Raw genomic sequence first — 18761 nt, forward strand, 5'->3', positions numbered from 1 at the left:
CTGAGCCGGCACTCCTTGAGAAACTGACTGCCTCCACATCTGAAGCTCACATTCTCAATTCACCACATCAACACAGGCAGCTCACATGAAAAAACTTGCCAGAAAGGAGGAGTTCTAGGCTCCAAGTAATCTGGCCCTGTGAGCATAAAAGGTTTTCAGTTCACTCTTGACTTCTTTGGAGCAAGTTGATCACTCGGAGCTATCCGTGGTGCTGCAGCTAATGACCTGTGCCAAGGAGAGGACAGGACAAATACATAGTTTTTATATGAAGTTGGCTTTGCTGGCTATGCACAAGTAGGGCCAGTAGTTCCATGAGAGAAACTTGGGCAAATGTATCAGGCAGTGAATGTAAAGGATTAGCACTATATGGGCCCCTGCTCACTAATCTCTCTCACTGGCTACTGCTGAGGCTGCTGCAGCCACACAAAACTCTCGCAGGGCTTTCCACCTCTGTCCTGTAGAAGAGCCACAGCTCATTGGTAGAGTAGTTGCTTGTAAGTAGAAGTTTCTGGCATTTCTACATAAGGCTAAGGGAGACTCCTGTCTGAAACCCTGGAGAGCTTCTCTCAGTCAGTGTAGACCAGGCATAGGCAACCTTGGCTCTCCAGGTGTTTTGGAACTACAACTCCCATGATCCCTGACCACTGGCCCTGATAGCTAGGGATCATGGGAGTTGTAGTTCTGGAGAGCCAAGGTTGCCTATGCCTGCTGTAGACAATGCTGACCTAGATGTGCCATTATTAGTCCACTTCCTACATTCCTCTCTGTCTTGCTCTGAGCAACAGGGGTCCTTTCTCAGAGCAAAGCAATCTGGGCATGGTGGTCTGGGAGAGTGTGTCATTGATTTGCTATGGGGGTTAGAGATTCTGTTTTAAAATTAGTTTAAATTTACAAAAGTGGCAGAATGTTTAAAATGGCCTAAGTGTTGACTATATTGGAATCTGGTACAGTGACAAAATAAATGCTTCTCCACTCCAATGTATAGCATTGCAGCCATATTGTTCTCTCTGATTTCCCCTCCTAATATCTATTTATTATATATTTAGGTTTCCTCTGTAATCATAGGCTCAAACACAGAGTGCTATTTACTGAATTATGAACAACATACCAACCTCAATTTAGATATTTTCCTTAAATTTTGTTTCTGTAAAGGCAAATATTGTAAAGGCAAATATCATATAAATACTGACCTTGTTTCTTTCAGCCCTTCTTTCTGAATAACTTCCAATATCTGCTTTGCAGTCATTGGTGAGTTGGGATGTTTTTCCAGTGCCTAAAAAGAAATATATGTGTAAGAAGGTAAAAAATCATTATTGCATACATTTAAATGATTTTGTGTCATGCACTTTGCATAATGCTGTGTAAAAAGTGGGAAGTTGTCATGTCAAGACTGGGGTCTCTTATCAACTGCCGAACAAGCAACCTTAGCTAACAACAGGTTTAAACTGATAATCATGGGTGAAAACCTCACAAAATGCACAGACTCTTACATGGCAGAGAACTAGAAGAACAAGTCCTATTATTTATTATTACAAATGCAAGAAACAATTTCCTGTAAGGCGGGGAGAGAAGGGTGGTAAATTTTGCTACTGTTTGGACTGTTTATCGTCACTAATAGTGCACTTTCAGGGAACCCTTCCATTTGCAGAGCTCTTAGAAGAACATGCTAGATTTCAGAATGTTAAAGAATGAAAAAATTCTTAACATGGGAAAATGAGGCGTCAGAAACCATCATAATTGGTTGCTGAAATATACTTTCCAGTTCAGCTAAGTTTTCCACTCCTTTGCCTTTTATGAAGTCCCAATTAATATTCTTCCATTTCGTCTAACTGGTATGAAGGCTTCTGCCTCTTTTACTATCCTTCTAGTTGATGCCCTCCTCCATATTTTTCTTCTTAGTCATACTTCCGGTCCTAGGAATTCAATCAACCAAGTACAGGCAATGGTGACAGCATATAGACTATATCTAAGGATATTACCAACTTAGCACTATTATAACTTGCCTTTCTACAATGAGAAATAGGCAATTAGCTCATCATCCATACCCAATCACTCCTAAGCTGCTCTCCCGGGAATGTCACGACAATCATTAGAACAGCTGCCCACCAGGAATAAATGGTGTCATACCAAAAATTACTGAACTTTAATAACTGGAGAAGAGGTCAGGGATTTCTTTAAACAAGTACTGACTATGACTCCCCAATTACTCAAGGAAGTGCTGCTGATCCACCACAACCACCATATTCCAGATGTCATGTCTGTTGTCACTGCATAGCAGGAGATGCAGAATCTGTGTTCCTCCCCTCATTCCTGATCATTAGCCATGCTGACTAGTGCTGATGGGAGTTGGAATGCACAGGTCCTCCACTGCTGCCCTAGTATAACAATTTTACAAAGATGCATGCCAATCATGCTGAGCTTTCGCAAGTGTGTCATGTTACAATACAATGAATTGTTAAGGCTGCAAATGCAATTCCCCAGCAACAGCTGTGCTCCAAAACTTGAAGATCAGAGACCAAAGAAATTGCAGATGAAAACAATACTTCCCCCTTAATATTGGCTGCAGTAAAAGGCAGTCTCATTCCATTCAGATATATAAAAATACTCTTTTATTTTTCAAAATTTCCTGTTCTCCCCTTTTAAACTCACAAGACCACATACCAATCCACTGCCCATCATAGTATCCCATCACGGTTTGGATCCTTACCCATTAGAGGAGTGAAATCCAGAGATTAAAAACCACACAGAAGCTTTGGGATCCAAACCATGCTTCCAAAGAAACAAATTTCAGATAAAATAAAACAAAACAAAAAAGGTTAGTTGCAGATCGGGCAGTAAACGTATAAAGTGGATTTAAGACCTCAGTAAAATTTAAAAAGATTTAGAAGAAGAAGAAAAACAAGAAGAAGGAAGATGAAATGGAGGATAAGGCAAGAAGAAAGAAACTCAAGCTGAACTGGAAATATTCCAGAGTTTAAACTGAATAGACTTCAAAATGGTCACGGAGGGGAGGGAACTATACTGTACTGGACAAGGCTATGAAGGATATTGGGTACACTCGAAGGTGGGGTTACTCACTGTGGAGGACTCCCTGTTTCTCTTCCCGCGTATGGGCCCTCAGCACACCTGGGCAGCTCCTCCCTGAAATTGAGAGAATTTGGGTAGCCCTGTCCCCTTCTCTATGACATCACAGCCTATTCTCTAGAGGAAGTTGTAATGTGAGGTGTTACAGCACATTTGGATGGAAAGGGAAAGGCAATCTCATGTCCACCTTGACCATGAAAAAGGGAGAAGTAGGGTAGAAGCTGCACTGAACTGGTGCAGGAAACAGTGGGTAGACACAGGGATGGAGACGGAATAGCATCATTACAAAAGACACAGCACAAAACAAAAATCAAGCTAACAAAGCAACACACACGGCACACAGATTTTGATCAAACAAGGCACCATTACAGCCACTACAGTAGGAAACAAACAGGGCAGGACTCAACAGTATCCCAGGATGCACAAAGGCTGAATATGAAAGAGCAAATTAATAGCGTGTTGCGTCAATTACTTGTTATTGCATACACTAGTGTGGGCAGGAGTTTCAAATATCTTGCTGAATTGTGAATTTTATTCATCCAATCCTTAAAAAAAAGTTTCCACACACACCCATGCCAAAGAAAGAGAAAGAAAGAAAGAAAGAAAGAAAGAAAGAAAGAAAGAAAGGGGGAAGCATTGCTTTCCCACAGCAAGAGTCATTTCTTGATTCTGAACATTTTAAAAAACAACCTGGAGTCATGTAGTTTCTTTGGAAAGAACAAAGGTTACCCAGTTTGCATGTAATGCTAAGCCAAAGCATGGCTTAGCTCAAATATGGGAGTGTGCAGATTCTTGGAGAGGAGATCATACACTGCCCTCTTCCCCCAGTCCTCTTGCTACCAAGCTATTCAAGACTAAGCCCAGACAAACCATAAGTTATAACCAAATTTTGTTTGGTTTGCAGCTCATTGTTTTATGAGGATGACATACTCAGACAAACCATGGCTTAGTCTCATATAGTGAGGCAGCGGGTAAACCACTGGGAACCCTTCTGGGAATCTTCCTGGGAACCTGCATACTGACATGTTCACCAAAAAACCCCATGGTTTGCTCAGTGTTGTGTGTAATCTGAGCCAACTCATATAATTCATTAAGTGAGACAGCTTTTTAAAGAGAACTGAAACATCTACGTAGCTTAAAAAGATGCTTATGAAAGAAAATAAAAGCTTAAGACATTTCAGTGATATTTCAAATGGTGTTGAAGTGGACAAGATAGACCAGGACAATATTGGCCAGATGTCTGATACTAAAAGTCAGTCATGTATCACTGCCTTGTCGTGGTGAAGGGGCTTGAACAACTCAGAGAAGCTATGAGCTATGCCGTGCAGGGACACCCAAGATGGACAGGTCATAGTGGAGAGTTTTGACTAAACATGATCCACCTGGAGAAGGAACTGGCAAGCCACTCCAGTATCCCTGCCAAGAAAACACAATGGACAAAGACAATCGTGGACAGTGTTCTCGAAGCTACGAACATGAGTCTGACCAAACTGCGGGAGGCAGTAGAAGACAGGAGTGCCTGGCATGCTCTGATCCATGGGGTCACGAAGAGTTGGACACAACTAAACGACTAAACAACAACAAAAGTCACAACACTTCCTACCTCCCCCTTTCCAGCACCCTTTCCCTTCAATTTTATTGAATCTAAAATGAGGAATGACAAGCTAAAATGCATCACATTAGACTACAAAAACTGGTGAGATAAAGAAAATGTTGCCCTACATTTAGTAAAACAGAGTGAAAAAATATGCATCCCCCACTTTCAAAAAATTGCCAGCATACTTCCATTTTGAAGGCTTCCCAGTCAGATTGAGGATATAAATGAAATAACGATAATCCTGACAATGCTGAATAAATATAACTTTTATAAATAAATAAAAAGTTTCAAAAAGCAAGACAAATTAGTACCCTCACAACTTCAAATCTTGTCACTAGTGTTAAAAGGGCAAGTGGTAAATATAATTTTTCCCTAAGGGACAGGAGATGGCAGTTTTCAGTGCTCATGTCTGTGCCCTATATGTTCTATAGTCAGGGGCGGAGGAAAGAGGGTGCGGTAGGTGAAGTCTGCCCCGGGTGTCACCACTGAGGGGGATGAAGAAATGCCAGGCGGCACTCACCGCAGAACCTGCAGCGTGCCGAGCCAATGGCTTGGGCACACGCAGGCTCTGCGCTGCCCAAACGGTCCGCCCACTGCCTGCCTCCCCCCTCAGCTGTAGGGTGGCTGAGTGCAAGGAGGCAGGCAGACTCCAGAGGCCCCGCGGTGCAGCCCACCCCTATGGGCAGCTTGCCCCGCCCCTGGGCGCGCCACCCCAGGCGCCCAAGCGGCTTCCTCTGCCACTGTCTATAGTACAGTGTACTACATTAAGTAATTCCTGAAACTTCAAGGGTGTTCCTACCAAAAGACTCATTAGGTTTCAGACCTTTCTTGAAGAACTGGAGGAACCACAGTGGATAATGACTAAAAATGCAGAACACCTTATATTTCAGCCACAAATGCACTGCCATGGCATCACTGCTGAACTATAAGAGTTTGGGTCTTGTACCAAAACTCTTATATTCAACCTCAATAGACTTTATTACTTGGATGTTTAGCCTATTCTCTCCTGAAAGTCATATATCAGGAAACAATTAGCAGCATGCTTATCCAAAGCCAAGCACAACATCTCATACAAGAAACAGAAGAGATACTAAAAGAAAAACCCCGCCAACTCCCCAATCACCCCCACAAAAATGTTCACATAGAAGAAGAAAAGATTTTATATTAATTCCAGAAGACATTTAGTGTAAGACCACAGGAATCTGGGGCGAGGGTGGGAAGGGGATTTGAAAACAGACTGCTGCCATTCAGAGGTTACCACTGAGATGTCACTTTAGTATGGAAAACAAGGAAGGGGTCAGTCTCAGAGGTATATTGGGTTCAAGTTGTTTAGGATTTCAGAAATTTAAACTAGCACTTAGAAGTGTGGGCCAAATACTATATGAAGTCCGTGCAGTTTCTGAAGCAACAGTGCAATGTGCTCCTGCCAAATTAGGGCAGCTGTGTTCAACATTATCTGCAGCTTCTGAACAGTCTTCAAGGGCACTCCCCACATTAAGAACTTTGCAGTCATCAAATCAGAAGGCATCAAATGCAATAATGATGGTGCTGAATGTGGGAGAAAGGGCCACAGGCTACTAAATCAGAGGATGCCTACAAAAATTATTTCCATATGCTACTACTTCCAGAAGATTAAGGACAGCAATGGAATCAGGAGTATAGCAATGTTCACCTGAGTGGTGGGTGGGGGCTGCTAGCTGATCACGGACAGAAATTGCAGGATATATTACATCTCTAGATCACAGAATGTAGAGGTCATCATTAATGTAAAGCTGCTTAATTAAGGTTTGTAATCATTATAAAAGTGCACATGTATAAATCACACCTTTACTCTTCTGCATACATGTTAGCAGGGGACCCAGTCCTTTTGTTGTCTACTGTTCCTCTTCAGTGGAGAAATGCTATTCATTCTTGGCTTTCTACAAATTCACCTAAAGTTAAGCTAACACATCCGTAGTTTACTGTATCTTGGTTTGTTTGTTTTTTAAAAAGTCTACAGAGATCTATGGATGAAGGACGGTATACAAATTTAAAATAATAATAATAATAATAATAATAATAATAATAATAATAATGACCAGCAATTGGGGGAGTTTCCATCCCTGCAATATCAAATAATGCCCTACTATATGCCCTATTTTGGTGTTCAGTTTACTCACTTGTGAACAGATGGAGAGTGGTGGAGTGCTACTAAGCACCACCCATTAAGGTGCATAACCTTCACCCTCTTTTCAGTACTCCATAGATTGGAGGGTGAAGGTCTGAAGCAGGAAGCCTCTTCCATCCATGGAAGTTCCCTGTGCTGTACAGAAGAACCATGATGTACAGAATTCTAAATCACATGGGAATGTGGCTCCCTGCTTCAGACTTTTGCCTGAGCCTTGTGAAGGGTTAAAAGGTGGACCAAGAGGGTTGGGTCTTGGCAGTGTGCCACCACTCCCCCCTTCATGCATTTGTTTACACATGTACAGTATAAAATGAACGTCCAAATAGGGCTTGTTAGAATAGCAATTCTGGACTGGGGTTACTCACTTAATTCATAAAACATGACATGTTCTGTGTCTTGATCAATTCTAGCAGGAATATTGCTAGTGAACTGTGAAGAAAGACTTAATTTGAACACCTCAGAAAATACTGATATCCAAGGCATGTTTGTTGTCTATATGAAAAGCCTAATTTACATATGAAAACAGTGAGGAGAGAAACTGAAACTAGAAGGAAAGCTTCCTGTTATGGATGATGATGATGATGATGATGATGATGATGATAACAAATGTTTCATTTTTTATTCTCATGGGCATTAGCCATGGACCATGAGAAGAAAATAGGAAGATCTGCTCACAAAGAAATGAAATATTTGCCTCCGGTTTAAGAAAGGATGTTGTTCTATCTTGGAATACCAGCAGGAGGGAATACTTTTGGTTTCTTGCTTCATAACATACAACATGAATGCTAGACAGTTTTTGGAGTGATCCAGATGCAGACCTGGCAACTGCTCAGGCTATGATGTTCCCAGACCCTCTGGATAAAAGGAGCAGGGTTCACAATCACTTTGGACTCCCTTTCCTCCTTTTGCCTAATCCAAGTATTCTCTGGGCATCCAAAATGAGACAGATGCAAATGGCCATTTTTTTGTGGGAGGGATCTGAGCACAAAACAAAAAATTAGAGACCCTTCCAAATATATAATATGTAGGGCTATAGCTGCTGTTTCCCCGCAGATTCTTCGTACGGTTACACTTCTGCTTGTCTTATCTTGTGAGACAAACGTCTGGATTTCATCTCCAACCAGATGTGTTGAGCTAAGGCTGCGCCATGATTTTGCTTACTATGGAAGCCATACTTCTGATGTCTCAAAAGCACAGACCCACTGTTCTCCCCTCTCTTCAGTATCCTAGAGTGTCTTCTCTCTCATTCCTATGCCCTCGAGCCACAGCACCATTGAACTATTGGTCATTAAGTAATATAATTGTAACACTGTATCGCCAGTCAATTATATTTGTTTGCTGACTCAGACCAAATCTATTACTTAAAAGTATTCCAGAAACTAAACATGACAAGTCAGGGTTCTGAGCTAGAGGCACGAGCGGCAAGAACACTCCGCACATACACAGATGCTCTTGCTTGCTGTCAGTGGTATTTTTTGCTACGTTTGTTAAATGTTATAATGGTTAGTGTCATAACAAAGATCAGCCATCATGTTATGACATTTATCTTCATAAATGAGGAGAGGAAGGGCATCTGCAAGTTATTCCATCGCTTGCTATGAGACGATTAATGTCATAGGAGATAAATCAGTATCTACAGTACATGGAATGAGAGACAGCATCCCAAAGCATAGCCATACCCTCTAAGTAGCTATGTTTGCAACCAATGCATTATCCACAAACACACAGCTGTGAACTACTCAAATTAGTTCTCAAGCAGGAATAAAAGTAGCATCTTAACTTTTAAAAAGTCAAAGTATATTGGCTTTGCATGATTGTGCAGTTCAGCTCTTTTATCCCTTTCATGCTTCTTCCAACCTTTTAACTGTTTTTTATCATAGAAATGAAGGCCATTAAAATGTATCATTCTAACAAAACATGCATCATTCTTTGTGTAGAATGGCATGGCACATAAAACATGGGCAAGGGCTGCACATCTTGGAAAGAAACCCACTTATAGCCAGATTCTAAATGTGTTGATGAATATAAATGTTTATGAAGGTAGAAGAGATGTAAGCATGCAATGCATCCACACAACTAGTGTTTTTCCAGGACGGGACTGATAATTTAAAAGGCACTATATAAAATGATTTTTTAATAAAAAAACCCTCAAGGGGTTAAACTGGTGTGTACATAAAGTGTGTAGTTGTTTTTTCATCTCTTAATATTTCCAAACTGTATAGGGGCCAGATTGAGATCACAACACTAAGTGTGTAAAAGCTGTTATTTGCCTTACATTGGAACTGCTATGGGCCCAAATAGTAGATTTCCTTATGAAGCAAATAGTAGCATGGAGCAGAAATGACATGGGGCCCCTTAACTCTCCCTTCCCTGTATCACAGCCCTAATTCAGATCATGGTCCCTGCTCCTGTTTTTAAAAAATCAACGATATGAAATTTGATTACACATTTCACATATCCAAGACCAGGAGCAGAAGGAAGTAGCATTTCTATTATAAAGTTTGTTTTCTGTTTTTTGTTTTAATGCACTGTTTCATTGTGTTTTATGCTGATGATTTCTAAGGGTGTAATCTACTTTGACTTTTCTGCTTGGATGGAAAATTGGGATACAAATCTTGCGCAATAAACTACATATAATACTTTGCACCATCCCTGAAACTAGTGTGTGGTGGAGGTGCTTTTTAGAGAAGGGCTAAAGCTCTGTAGTAGATAGAGCACATGATCTGCATGCAAAAGGAAGGTTCAATATGTGGCATCTGCAGAAAGGGCTGGGAAAGATTCCTGTCTGAACTGGGGCACAAAGCAGGGCAGATTCAAATCCCTTCCCACTCTTTCCAATCAGAAGTCCAGGGGGGGGGGGTTGATCAGACTGTTTCCTGTGATCCCTCATTCGTGTTCTTTTAATCATATGGAAAGTCCACAGGATCCAACTCATTATCTTTGCTTTCAGGTTGCCAGCCTCCAGCTATGGGACAAACGTGAACTTAGGCAGCTAATGAGACATCATTATTTTGCTCTAGTTATCCCCCTTACCAGGGTACCTCCTCCTTTAGCTTAAAATACCACAGGGTGTCCCCAACCCATTTAACTGAAAATGGTTCACTACAAGAATGTTTGAGAACTACTGTTTCAAAAAGAGTCGTACCTACAGCAGCATCTCACAAATTCATACAGAAGAAATAGGACATGATCTGATTATTTTCTGGAAGGTGAGTTTTACCCAGTCAAGATCTGGAGCGCATATACAGATGACAAAATTCAATGGCCCTTCTACTTATATGTCACAATTCAGATTAAATATCTTCAAAGCATCACAAACCAAACTCAATTATTACAAAACAGGAATTTCTGTCTTTCTTCAGCTATGCATTGTAAAGAAATATCACACATACTACCATGCCAAACAAATACAAAGATAGCCTTATAAAACAAATCTGAGGAAACCCTGAGGCAAAAAATACAATAATAAAATAGAATACAGCTCTTCAAAGCTGCCTTGATTGCGGATCAAAGAGAAAGGCCATCAAAACCTCCTAAAGCAGCAGCGTTTCTACATGTCTAAAAGAGAATTAATTTAGAACAAATATGGAAATAATGGAAGGTCTGTGTTAAGCCAGCCACAAAGAAGTCCTTAGTGTAGTTAAACAAAGTCAAATCAAATCCCTATTTTATAACAGCATGAAACTCTTTTACAATAGTTTAAATTCTATTTATAGTAGCAAGAGTCAACACTTGAGATAAAAGTCAAAGGGATTAAAGTCAAAGCTCTAGCTATACATAAGTTATGATACTGATTTTTGGTGTCGTTCGTGGCCTTCAAATATGAAGACACAGCGTGAAATATTCCCTCACTACTATATGATTTAGTTCAACTGTACTATCTCAGCAAAACAGAGAAGGGAGGAAATTGCATTTGGGTTTGAAAAGCTAGATATATTAACTGGTAAATGCGCCGGTCTCTGTCTCTCTGTCTTGCAATTAGTGTTTGTTTGTTTTTGTTTTTGTTTTTTAAAAAACTGCTTATCAACCTTAATGGGTATCTTTAAGTTACAGGTTACTGTATTTTAATCATGAATGAAAATCACATGCTTTCTGCTGCATTGCATTGAATGTTGCTCATGGTCTACTGAAGGAGATACTATTGTTAGTATATACATCAATATTTGCCAAAACTGAGCACAGTGCAAGGATAGATCTCAAGGTGTATAAATAAAGTGTGGTGGGCAGAGGTGGAAGCATATGCATGCATACAGCCATGCATGCTTTGTAGATCTTCATTACTCTGCCTGTAGGGATAGATAACTTCACTGGACGTCCCCCAACCCATTTCCCCTCTTTTCTTCCTAAATTGCTAATCCACTCATAGCAAAAACAAATACAAATACAACCCCCAACCTAGTTTTAACTCAAACTGTAATCGTTCACGATCATCTTCAACATGCTACTTTGAATCCAGATTCATTCTAGATCTTTGATTAGGTTATCCATGCCTTTTCCTCTTCACACATGCCCCATGTGAATGAGGAAAGAAGCAGTTATTGCAATCTAGGTATACTGTACCCCAGGCATCCCCAAAGTGCGGCCCTCCAGATGCTTTGGCCTACAACTCCCATGATCCCTAGCTAACAGGACCAGTGGTCGGGGAAGATGGGAACTGTAGTCCAAAACATCTGGAGAGCCGACGTTTGGGGATGCCTGCTGTACCCCCACCCATGTCACTGAGCAGCTGGGGCTGCATACATCTGTTTTGAAATGGCTGCTTTACAATGCCATGCAGAGTTAGTCTGCAATGAGCTTTTATTTTATTTTTGAAGAAGTGCTTTTGGGGGGTGGGGCGCAAAAATAATAATAATCATACACATACAACCGGGAATTTCCCATAACTGATAGTCTTCATTTGATGGACACACTGTCATTAACACTATGACTTCCTCGGGCTTCCTACTTCCTATGACCATATTCTGCTGTTTTTGTTCCTGGGTTGTTCTTAACCATTTTTATTCACCAATTCTAATCTTTTATTGCAATTCTGATTTTTAACCACCTGGGGAACCCCTGTGTTGAAGAGGCAGAACAAAAATCTGCGAAACAAACAAATAACAAAGATGCCAAAAGATACTTGGGAAGATGAGACAACAAAAGAATGTTTGGACACCAATAACTTCAGATGTTGATGTCTTGACAGGAATTGCTGCTGTCACCATGTACTCAGAAACCAACATAAGCAACTCCAGAAGGTACTAGACTGATCCTAAGCTGAGGAGCTCAAATATATCATACTAGTGTGGTGTTGACATGCGAGCATTGTTTCTTTTTCACTTACTGGAGAATATTAGTACTGCAGGTTTTGACCTATAAAGTGTTTAAAAATCTGGGTCTTGGGTGTCTGAACTGTCATCTCTTGCATAAACATGCCCTTCCACTACCATTGGAAACCTTCTTCTTACTGATGCCCCACACCCATTTCTGCTTTGGAATTTAGGCACCAGTAGCAGCTAGAAGCAAAGCCATTTATGTAATGGTGTCAGACCTTGCAACACCCTTCCCAGTGATTATTTACCAGGCACCAGAGGTCATTTTTAGGGTAGTTTGGCTGCACTGGGTACCACAGGGGGGCACTGCAACAATGGTGTCAAACAGATCACAATAGTTTTAAAGCTGCACAGGGTGCCACTGAAATTTGAGAGCCTCAAGTCCGCCACTGCAGGCACCTACATTGTTATTGTTTGGCACCAGGTTAGAAGCATTTTTGCTGCATGGGGCCTTTGCTAAAACCTGCTTACTTATATTTTGCTCCTACTGCTGCTTTTAGAATATCTTTTCTTTATTGCTCAGTGTTTGGTCTTATTGTCACCTTTCAGAACTGCAAGCCACACTGAGAATTAAAGAGAACAATGGATTGTAAATCTATTAAAATCTACTGCCCTAGGGAAAGTCAACCAATTAGGGTGTAACCACACAGTATGTTTACCCACACAATTCCAGCCTTAGCAAAATGCCAAAAGAGCAGAAAGCAACCCACAAGAAAAGACATGATGATGTGTAGAGCTACTCCTTCCTTCAAGCTGCCTGTTTTGCCAGCACACAACCCATAATTCTCTCAATTCTCTCAATATAGATTGTGCATGAGTCCCATGTGGCTTACATTCTCCTTGCACCAATATGGCCTCTCTCCCCTAACCATCCTATGCAAACACAGACAGCTTAAGGCACAAATCTTATTTTATATTTAAAATGTTATTTCATGGACACAGTTCAGCAGATTGCATATAGTCAAGTTTTAGTTATGTATTCAAACTGATTGCCTGAGTCAGCATATACAGGTTAACCTTTTAAAACACTATAGATTGCCCATAAAATACTGTATGGAATGGAAAACAAGTATGTTTGCTCAGCAGCTTTATTAAAAGCTGATTATCTTAGCATTAACATTCCCCCTGTCAGAATGTCTAGCTTACACTAGATAGACCCCCTTTCCAAACAAAACAAAAAAACCCTACAGTTGCCATTGATCTCACTCACCACTCTACCTGGCACCTGTTCTCTGCCTATTCAAACAAATGGTACAATTGAGCAGAAGCAGTACTGGCATGCATCATGTTGATTAGTAGTGCTTGCATAATACGTACTAGAGCACATGACCTTTGTCAGTATTCTCTCTGCCTGTTCGCTCATTCAGCTGTCTCTCCCAATAGCATAGTCTGTGGTATGTTGGAAGAACATGAGTAGGTAAGACTATCAGCCAGCAGAGGCCAATTGTCTCACTCTTGTTGTTTAGTCGTTTAGTCATGTCCAACTCTTCGTGGCCCCATGGTCTCACTCTTAATGCCAGTCAAATGGACAACCTTCCATTCCCTCACAGAAACTGGACTTTGAGCTGTTTAGTACTTTTGGCAACTGAGCATTCTGAGTCACACAGTAGCTCACCAATGACAGATGCTTCATAATCCTTAGAAACATAGGGTGTGCAATAGTATGTTTGGGATGTACAGTCTATGATGTTTCCAAAGCATTCAACAATACAAATTGAAGGATGTTTGCCTGAAGGAATAAAGTGGAGCTGAGCACCAATTGATGAATTAACATATGAGGAAGGGACAATAGAGAATCACAATGCTACAGAATACTTCAAACTAATGGTTATGAGAAGATCCTAAGGACCTTAAGCCTCAGCTGTTCTTCATGGAAATAATTTAAAAAGCTTCCCTACATGATCCAGAGATGCATATTGTACCAAAACAAACAAACAAACAAACAAACAACCTAACACCCCAAACCCAAAGAAGAACACTTTGTTTAAAAACAGACCACCTCTGCTTCTCCTTTTTGAGTATATCCAGAGAGCAAAACTATCTTTGTACAAAAAGTAAGGCCTGCTGCACTTAATGTACATGTCTGGTGTACGTATGTACAGATTATTTTAAAAGATTTTTGTCCCCTAAAAGAACGGGGGCTTGAAACACGTTGGGATCTTTAATAAACATTAGTTTACGTAAACATTTTTTTTATTTCCTCCCCCATTTGTCATCCTGTTGAGCCCTGATTCCTTCATGTCTTAGGAGTTAAAGGTGAAGCTAATTATTCTTATTAGCATAACATTAGGGTTATGTGTGATTATTATAGCCATGCCTGCCTGCCTTATATCAAGTCAGATCATTCCCCAATCTGGGTCAGTATTGTCTATGGACTGACAGTGGCTCTCCAGGATTTCAGAAAGACATCTTTCCAAAACTTACCTAGAATTGCCAGTGTTTAAACCAAGAGTCTCCTGCATGCAAAGCAGGAGCTGTGCCCACTGAGCTACAGCCCCACCCCAAGTAAATATATGAGTGCCTCCTAAAGATACAGAAGTCTTCTAAGGACTGGGTTGTGTTCTCATACAAGGCCTATAATTTTTGCCTCAGTTCTGGTATATACAAAATGTAACTAATAATTCAAATAAAGCTGTAAAGCTAAACCTATTTTTATCTGCAATGCACTGATACTATTTCAAATAGCACAATGGGAAAGAGAATAAAAGGGAAACATTTATTAGTCAATGGGAGGTGTAGTGCAAACAAGACATCGGGCTACAAACAGAGTTAATGTTCAACAGTTGTCCAATTTGCGTAAGAGATCCTGCAGAAAAATCCTGCATATTAAAATATGTATTAAAATGTATATGCATAGCCACACTTCAAAAGGCAGTTATACCTGCACTGACAACTTTAACTACCATTTCTGAGTACTCTACTGTACATCCTTTTACACTCTAATAGTATACGGTGGCTTTATATTGAGGGATGACATTGCCACAATGAATGGTTAAAATATTTGTGTTACTCTGCCCTGCCCATGGAAGATTAAGCATTTGGTAACTCAGTACTCATGGAATTCTGTAGTGTGAACATTGATCAAGCTATCACAGGAGTCATTGCTTGAGAACATATTAGGTCTCAACTGTTTGCTTGTCACTGAAATTGATTCAGTAAGGCCAGAAATAAAATATTGATGAATCCCAAGAGAGCAGAATAACAAACTGGCGAAATGCTTACCAGTGAACACTTTGTGGCGTCATCATGCCTTGAGAGATTTCAGATTAAACTCTAATTCAACTACAATACCAGAGCCAGTGGAAGCGATGATATGTGTTGTTCCTGCTTTCTGTCTAAAGTATTGCGTATTAAGGATCTTGCCTTTGAGTTGAATAAGAGATCAGACTGTTAAATTCCATGTAACACACTGCTGTTTAGAAGTCCACACCACATTATTTGTTGTTCTGTAGATTCAAACTAACCTGGGAATAGAAGATCACTAGGTGTTTTGTTGCAGACCATACATTTAGACCCAAATTTCGAACCTGACTGGCAGCAGTAGATATACTTCTACAGGGCCAGAGGCAAGGTGAGGCGATGGACGCAGGCAGCAGATCTGACCGGAAGGACACACTGCTTGCTGCTGCTCTGCCTTCTCCTGTGCCATGGGTGGGCCCTACCGCTGCCCCTGGCAAGGGGGCACCCACGGAGGAGGCAGCACCAGGGGTGATGTGGTGGCAGGGCATGCCTGTGGAGGAGGAGGGGGCAGGGCAGCATGGCAGGGTGCAGTGGTGGTCATATGAGGTGCCTAAAGCCATAAAATGTCCCAGACTGCTCCTGTACTTCTGATATAAGTACATCCCCTTTCTTCTACTCACAATCCCCTAGCTAGAGTTTGTTGGAAAAGTGAGCTTCATACATGCCGAGGGCATGCTGTACCACTAAGTTATAGCAACACCTCTAGCCTTACAATGCAACTCCCTTTCAGCTATACAAATCCCTGATGAACCCAGTAATAGTCATGCTTCTGTGGAATTCATAGATTGGATGAGATCTAATAATGCAACATTTTGGGAGGCAGCCCTCTGGAGAATATTGGGCATCAGAAGCAGAAAGCAATGTGGCACACAAACAATTTGGCATGTATTTTGCAAGCAAAGGATATGAAATTGGTATCAATCAAGCACGCCTGGAAGAAGCGGACCATTTGGATCCCTTCCAATCGGGTTTCAGGTCTCACCATGGGAATGAAACTGCCTTGGTCGCGCTGGTCGATGATCTCCGGCAAGCTAGGGACAAAGGTGAGAGCTGCTTCCTAGTTCTGCTGGATCTCTCAGCGGCCTTTGACACCATCAACCATAACATCCTTCTGGACCGTCTAGAGGGCTTGGGAGCTGGGGGCACTGTTATAGAGTGGTTCCGCTCCTTCCTCCTGGGCCGTGTTCAGAAAGTGGTGGTGGGGGATGAGTGTTCAGACCCCTGGGCACTCACTTGTGGGGTGCCTCAGGGTTCCGTTCTCTTCCCCATGCTTTTTAATATCTATATGAAGCTGCTGGGAGAGATCATCAGGGGGTTTGGGCTGGGTGTCCATCAGTAAGCAGATGACACCCAGCTCTACCTCTCTTTTAAATCAGAACCAGTGAAGGCGGTGAAGGTCCTGTGTGAGTGCCTGGAGGCGGTTGGAGGATGGATGGCAGCTAACGGATTGAAGTTGAATCCTGACAAGACAGAAGTACTATTTTGGGGGGACAGGAGGCGGGCAGGTGTGGAGGACTCCCTGGTCTTGAATGGGGTAACTGTGCCCCTGAAGGACCAGGAGCGCAGCCTAGGAGTCATTTTGGACTCACAGCTGTCCATGGAGGCACAGGTTAATTCTATGTCCAGGGCGGCTGTCTACCAGCTCCATCTGGTACACAGGCTGAGACCCTACCTGCCCGCAGACTGTCTCGCCAGAGTGGTGCATGCTCTGGTTATCTCCCACTTGGACTACTGCAGTGCGCTCTACGTGGGTCTACCTTTGAAGGTGACCCGGAAACTGCAATTAATCCAGAATGCGGCAGCTAGACTAGTGACTGGGAGTGGCCGCCGGGACCACATAACACCGGTCCTGAGAGATCTACACTGGCTCCCAGTACGTTTCCGAGCACAATTCAGTGTTGGTACTGGCCTTTAAATCCCTAAACGGCCTCGGTCCTGTATACCTGAAGGAGCGTCTCCACCCCCACCATTCAGCCCGGACACTGAGATCCAGCACCGAGGGCCTTCTGGCGGTTCCCTCATTGCAAGAAGTGAGTTTACAGGGAACCAGACAGAGGGCCTTCTCGGTAGTGGCACCCGTCCTGTGGAACGCCCTCCCAGCAGATGTCAAGGCAATAAGTAACTATTTTACTTTTAGAAGACAACTGAAGGCGGCCCTGTTTAGGGAAGTTTTTAATATTTAATGCTGTTGAGACGGCTAGAGCGCCGGTGGCGGAAAACTCATTTTGAATCAGACCGGACACGGGCTAGAGCTCAACTTCGAGCCTACCAAGTGGCAATGGCGACGGCGAAGAGGACCTTCTTCACCGTCTCCATCGCATCTGCAGAAAACAGCAGCAGGAGACTCTTCCAGGTGGTTCGCAATTTAGCGGAACCACCTGCTCCATCCGGGCCCAGTACGGGCCACATGATCTCCTGCAATGATTTTGCAAAGTTTTTTGCAGATAAAGTCGCTCAGATTCGGGAAGAGGTAGACTCCACCGTGGGAGCAGGGCCGGGGCGGGGGAGTGCTAGAGTCCTGTCTAGTCAAGTTTTGTGGGATCAATTTCAATCTGTTACCTCCGAGGATGTGGACAGGCTGCTTCGACGAGTGAAACCAACCACCTGTCTCCTTGATCCTTGCCCATCCTGGCTTATAAAAGCTAGCCGGGAAGGGCTGGGCGATGGGCTTCGTGGGTTGGTAAATGCTTCTCTCCATGAGGGAGCCTTCCCAGACCCGCTGAAAGAGGCGGTTATTAAACCGCTTCTTAAAAAACCATCTTTAGATCCGGCCAATATGGCCAACTATCGCCCAGTCTCAAATCTTCCATTCTTGGGCAAGATGATTGAGCGAGTGGTTGCTGAACAACTTCAGGCACGCCTGGAAGAAGCGGACCATTTGGATCCCTTCCAGTCAGGATTCAGGCCTCATCATGGGACTGAAACTGCCTTGGTCGCACTGGTCGATGATCTCCGGCGGGCTAGGGACAAAGGTAAGAGCTGTTTCCTTGTTCTGCTGGATCTCTCAGCGGCTTTTGACACCATCGACCATAACATCCTTCTGGACCGTCTAGAGGGCTTGGGAGCTGGGGGCACTGTCATGCAGTGGTTCTGCTCCTTCCTCCTGGGCCGTGTTCAGAAAGTGGTGGTGGGGGATGAGTGTTCAGACCCCTGGGCTCTCACTTGTGGGGTGCCTCAGGGTTCTGTCCTCTCCCCCATGCTTTTTAACATCTATATGCAGCCGCTGGGAGAGATCATCAGGGGGTTTGGGCTGGGTGTCCATCAGTATGCTGATGATACCCAGCTCTACCTCTCTTTTAAATCAGAACCAGTGAAGGCGGTGAAGGTCCTGTGTGAGTGCTTGGAGGCGGTTGGAGGATGG

General features: G+C 42.6%; 1 protein-coding gene across 1 annotated transcript in view; it reads right to left on the bottom strand.

Annotated features, from left to right (window-relative positions):
• ASXL3 (ASXL transcriptional regulator 3) overlaps nt 1-18761 on the bottom strand; it is a 99897-nt gene that overhangs the window by 77073 nt on the left and 4063 nt on the right. Inside the window, exon 2 of the mRNA XM_035125483.2 lies at nt 1191-1273. Coding sequence (XP_034981374.2) covers nt 1191-1273 — 83 coding nt within the window. The remainder of the gene's footprint in view (nt 1-1190; nt 1274-18761) is intronic.

Source organism: Zootoca vivipara, chromosome 8 (assembly GCF_963506605.1).
Source record: "Zootoca vivipara chromosome 8, rZooViv1.1, whole genome shotgun sequence".
Taxonomy (NCBI): domain Eukaryota; kingdom Metazoa; phylum Chordata; class Lepidosauria; order Squamata; family Lacertidae; genus Zootoca; species Zootoca vivipara.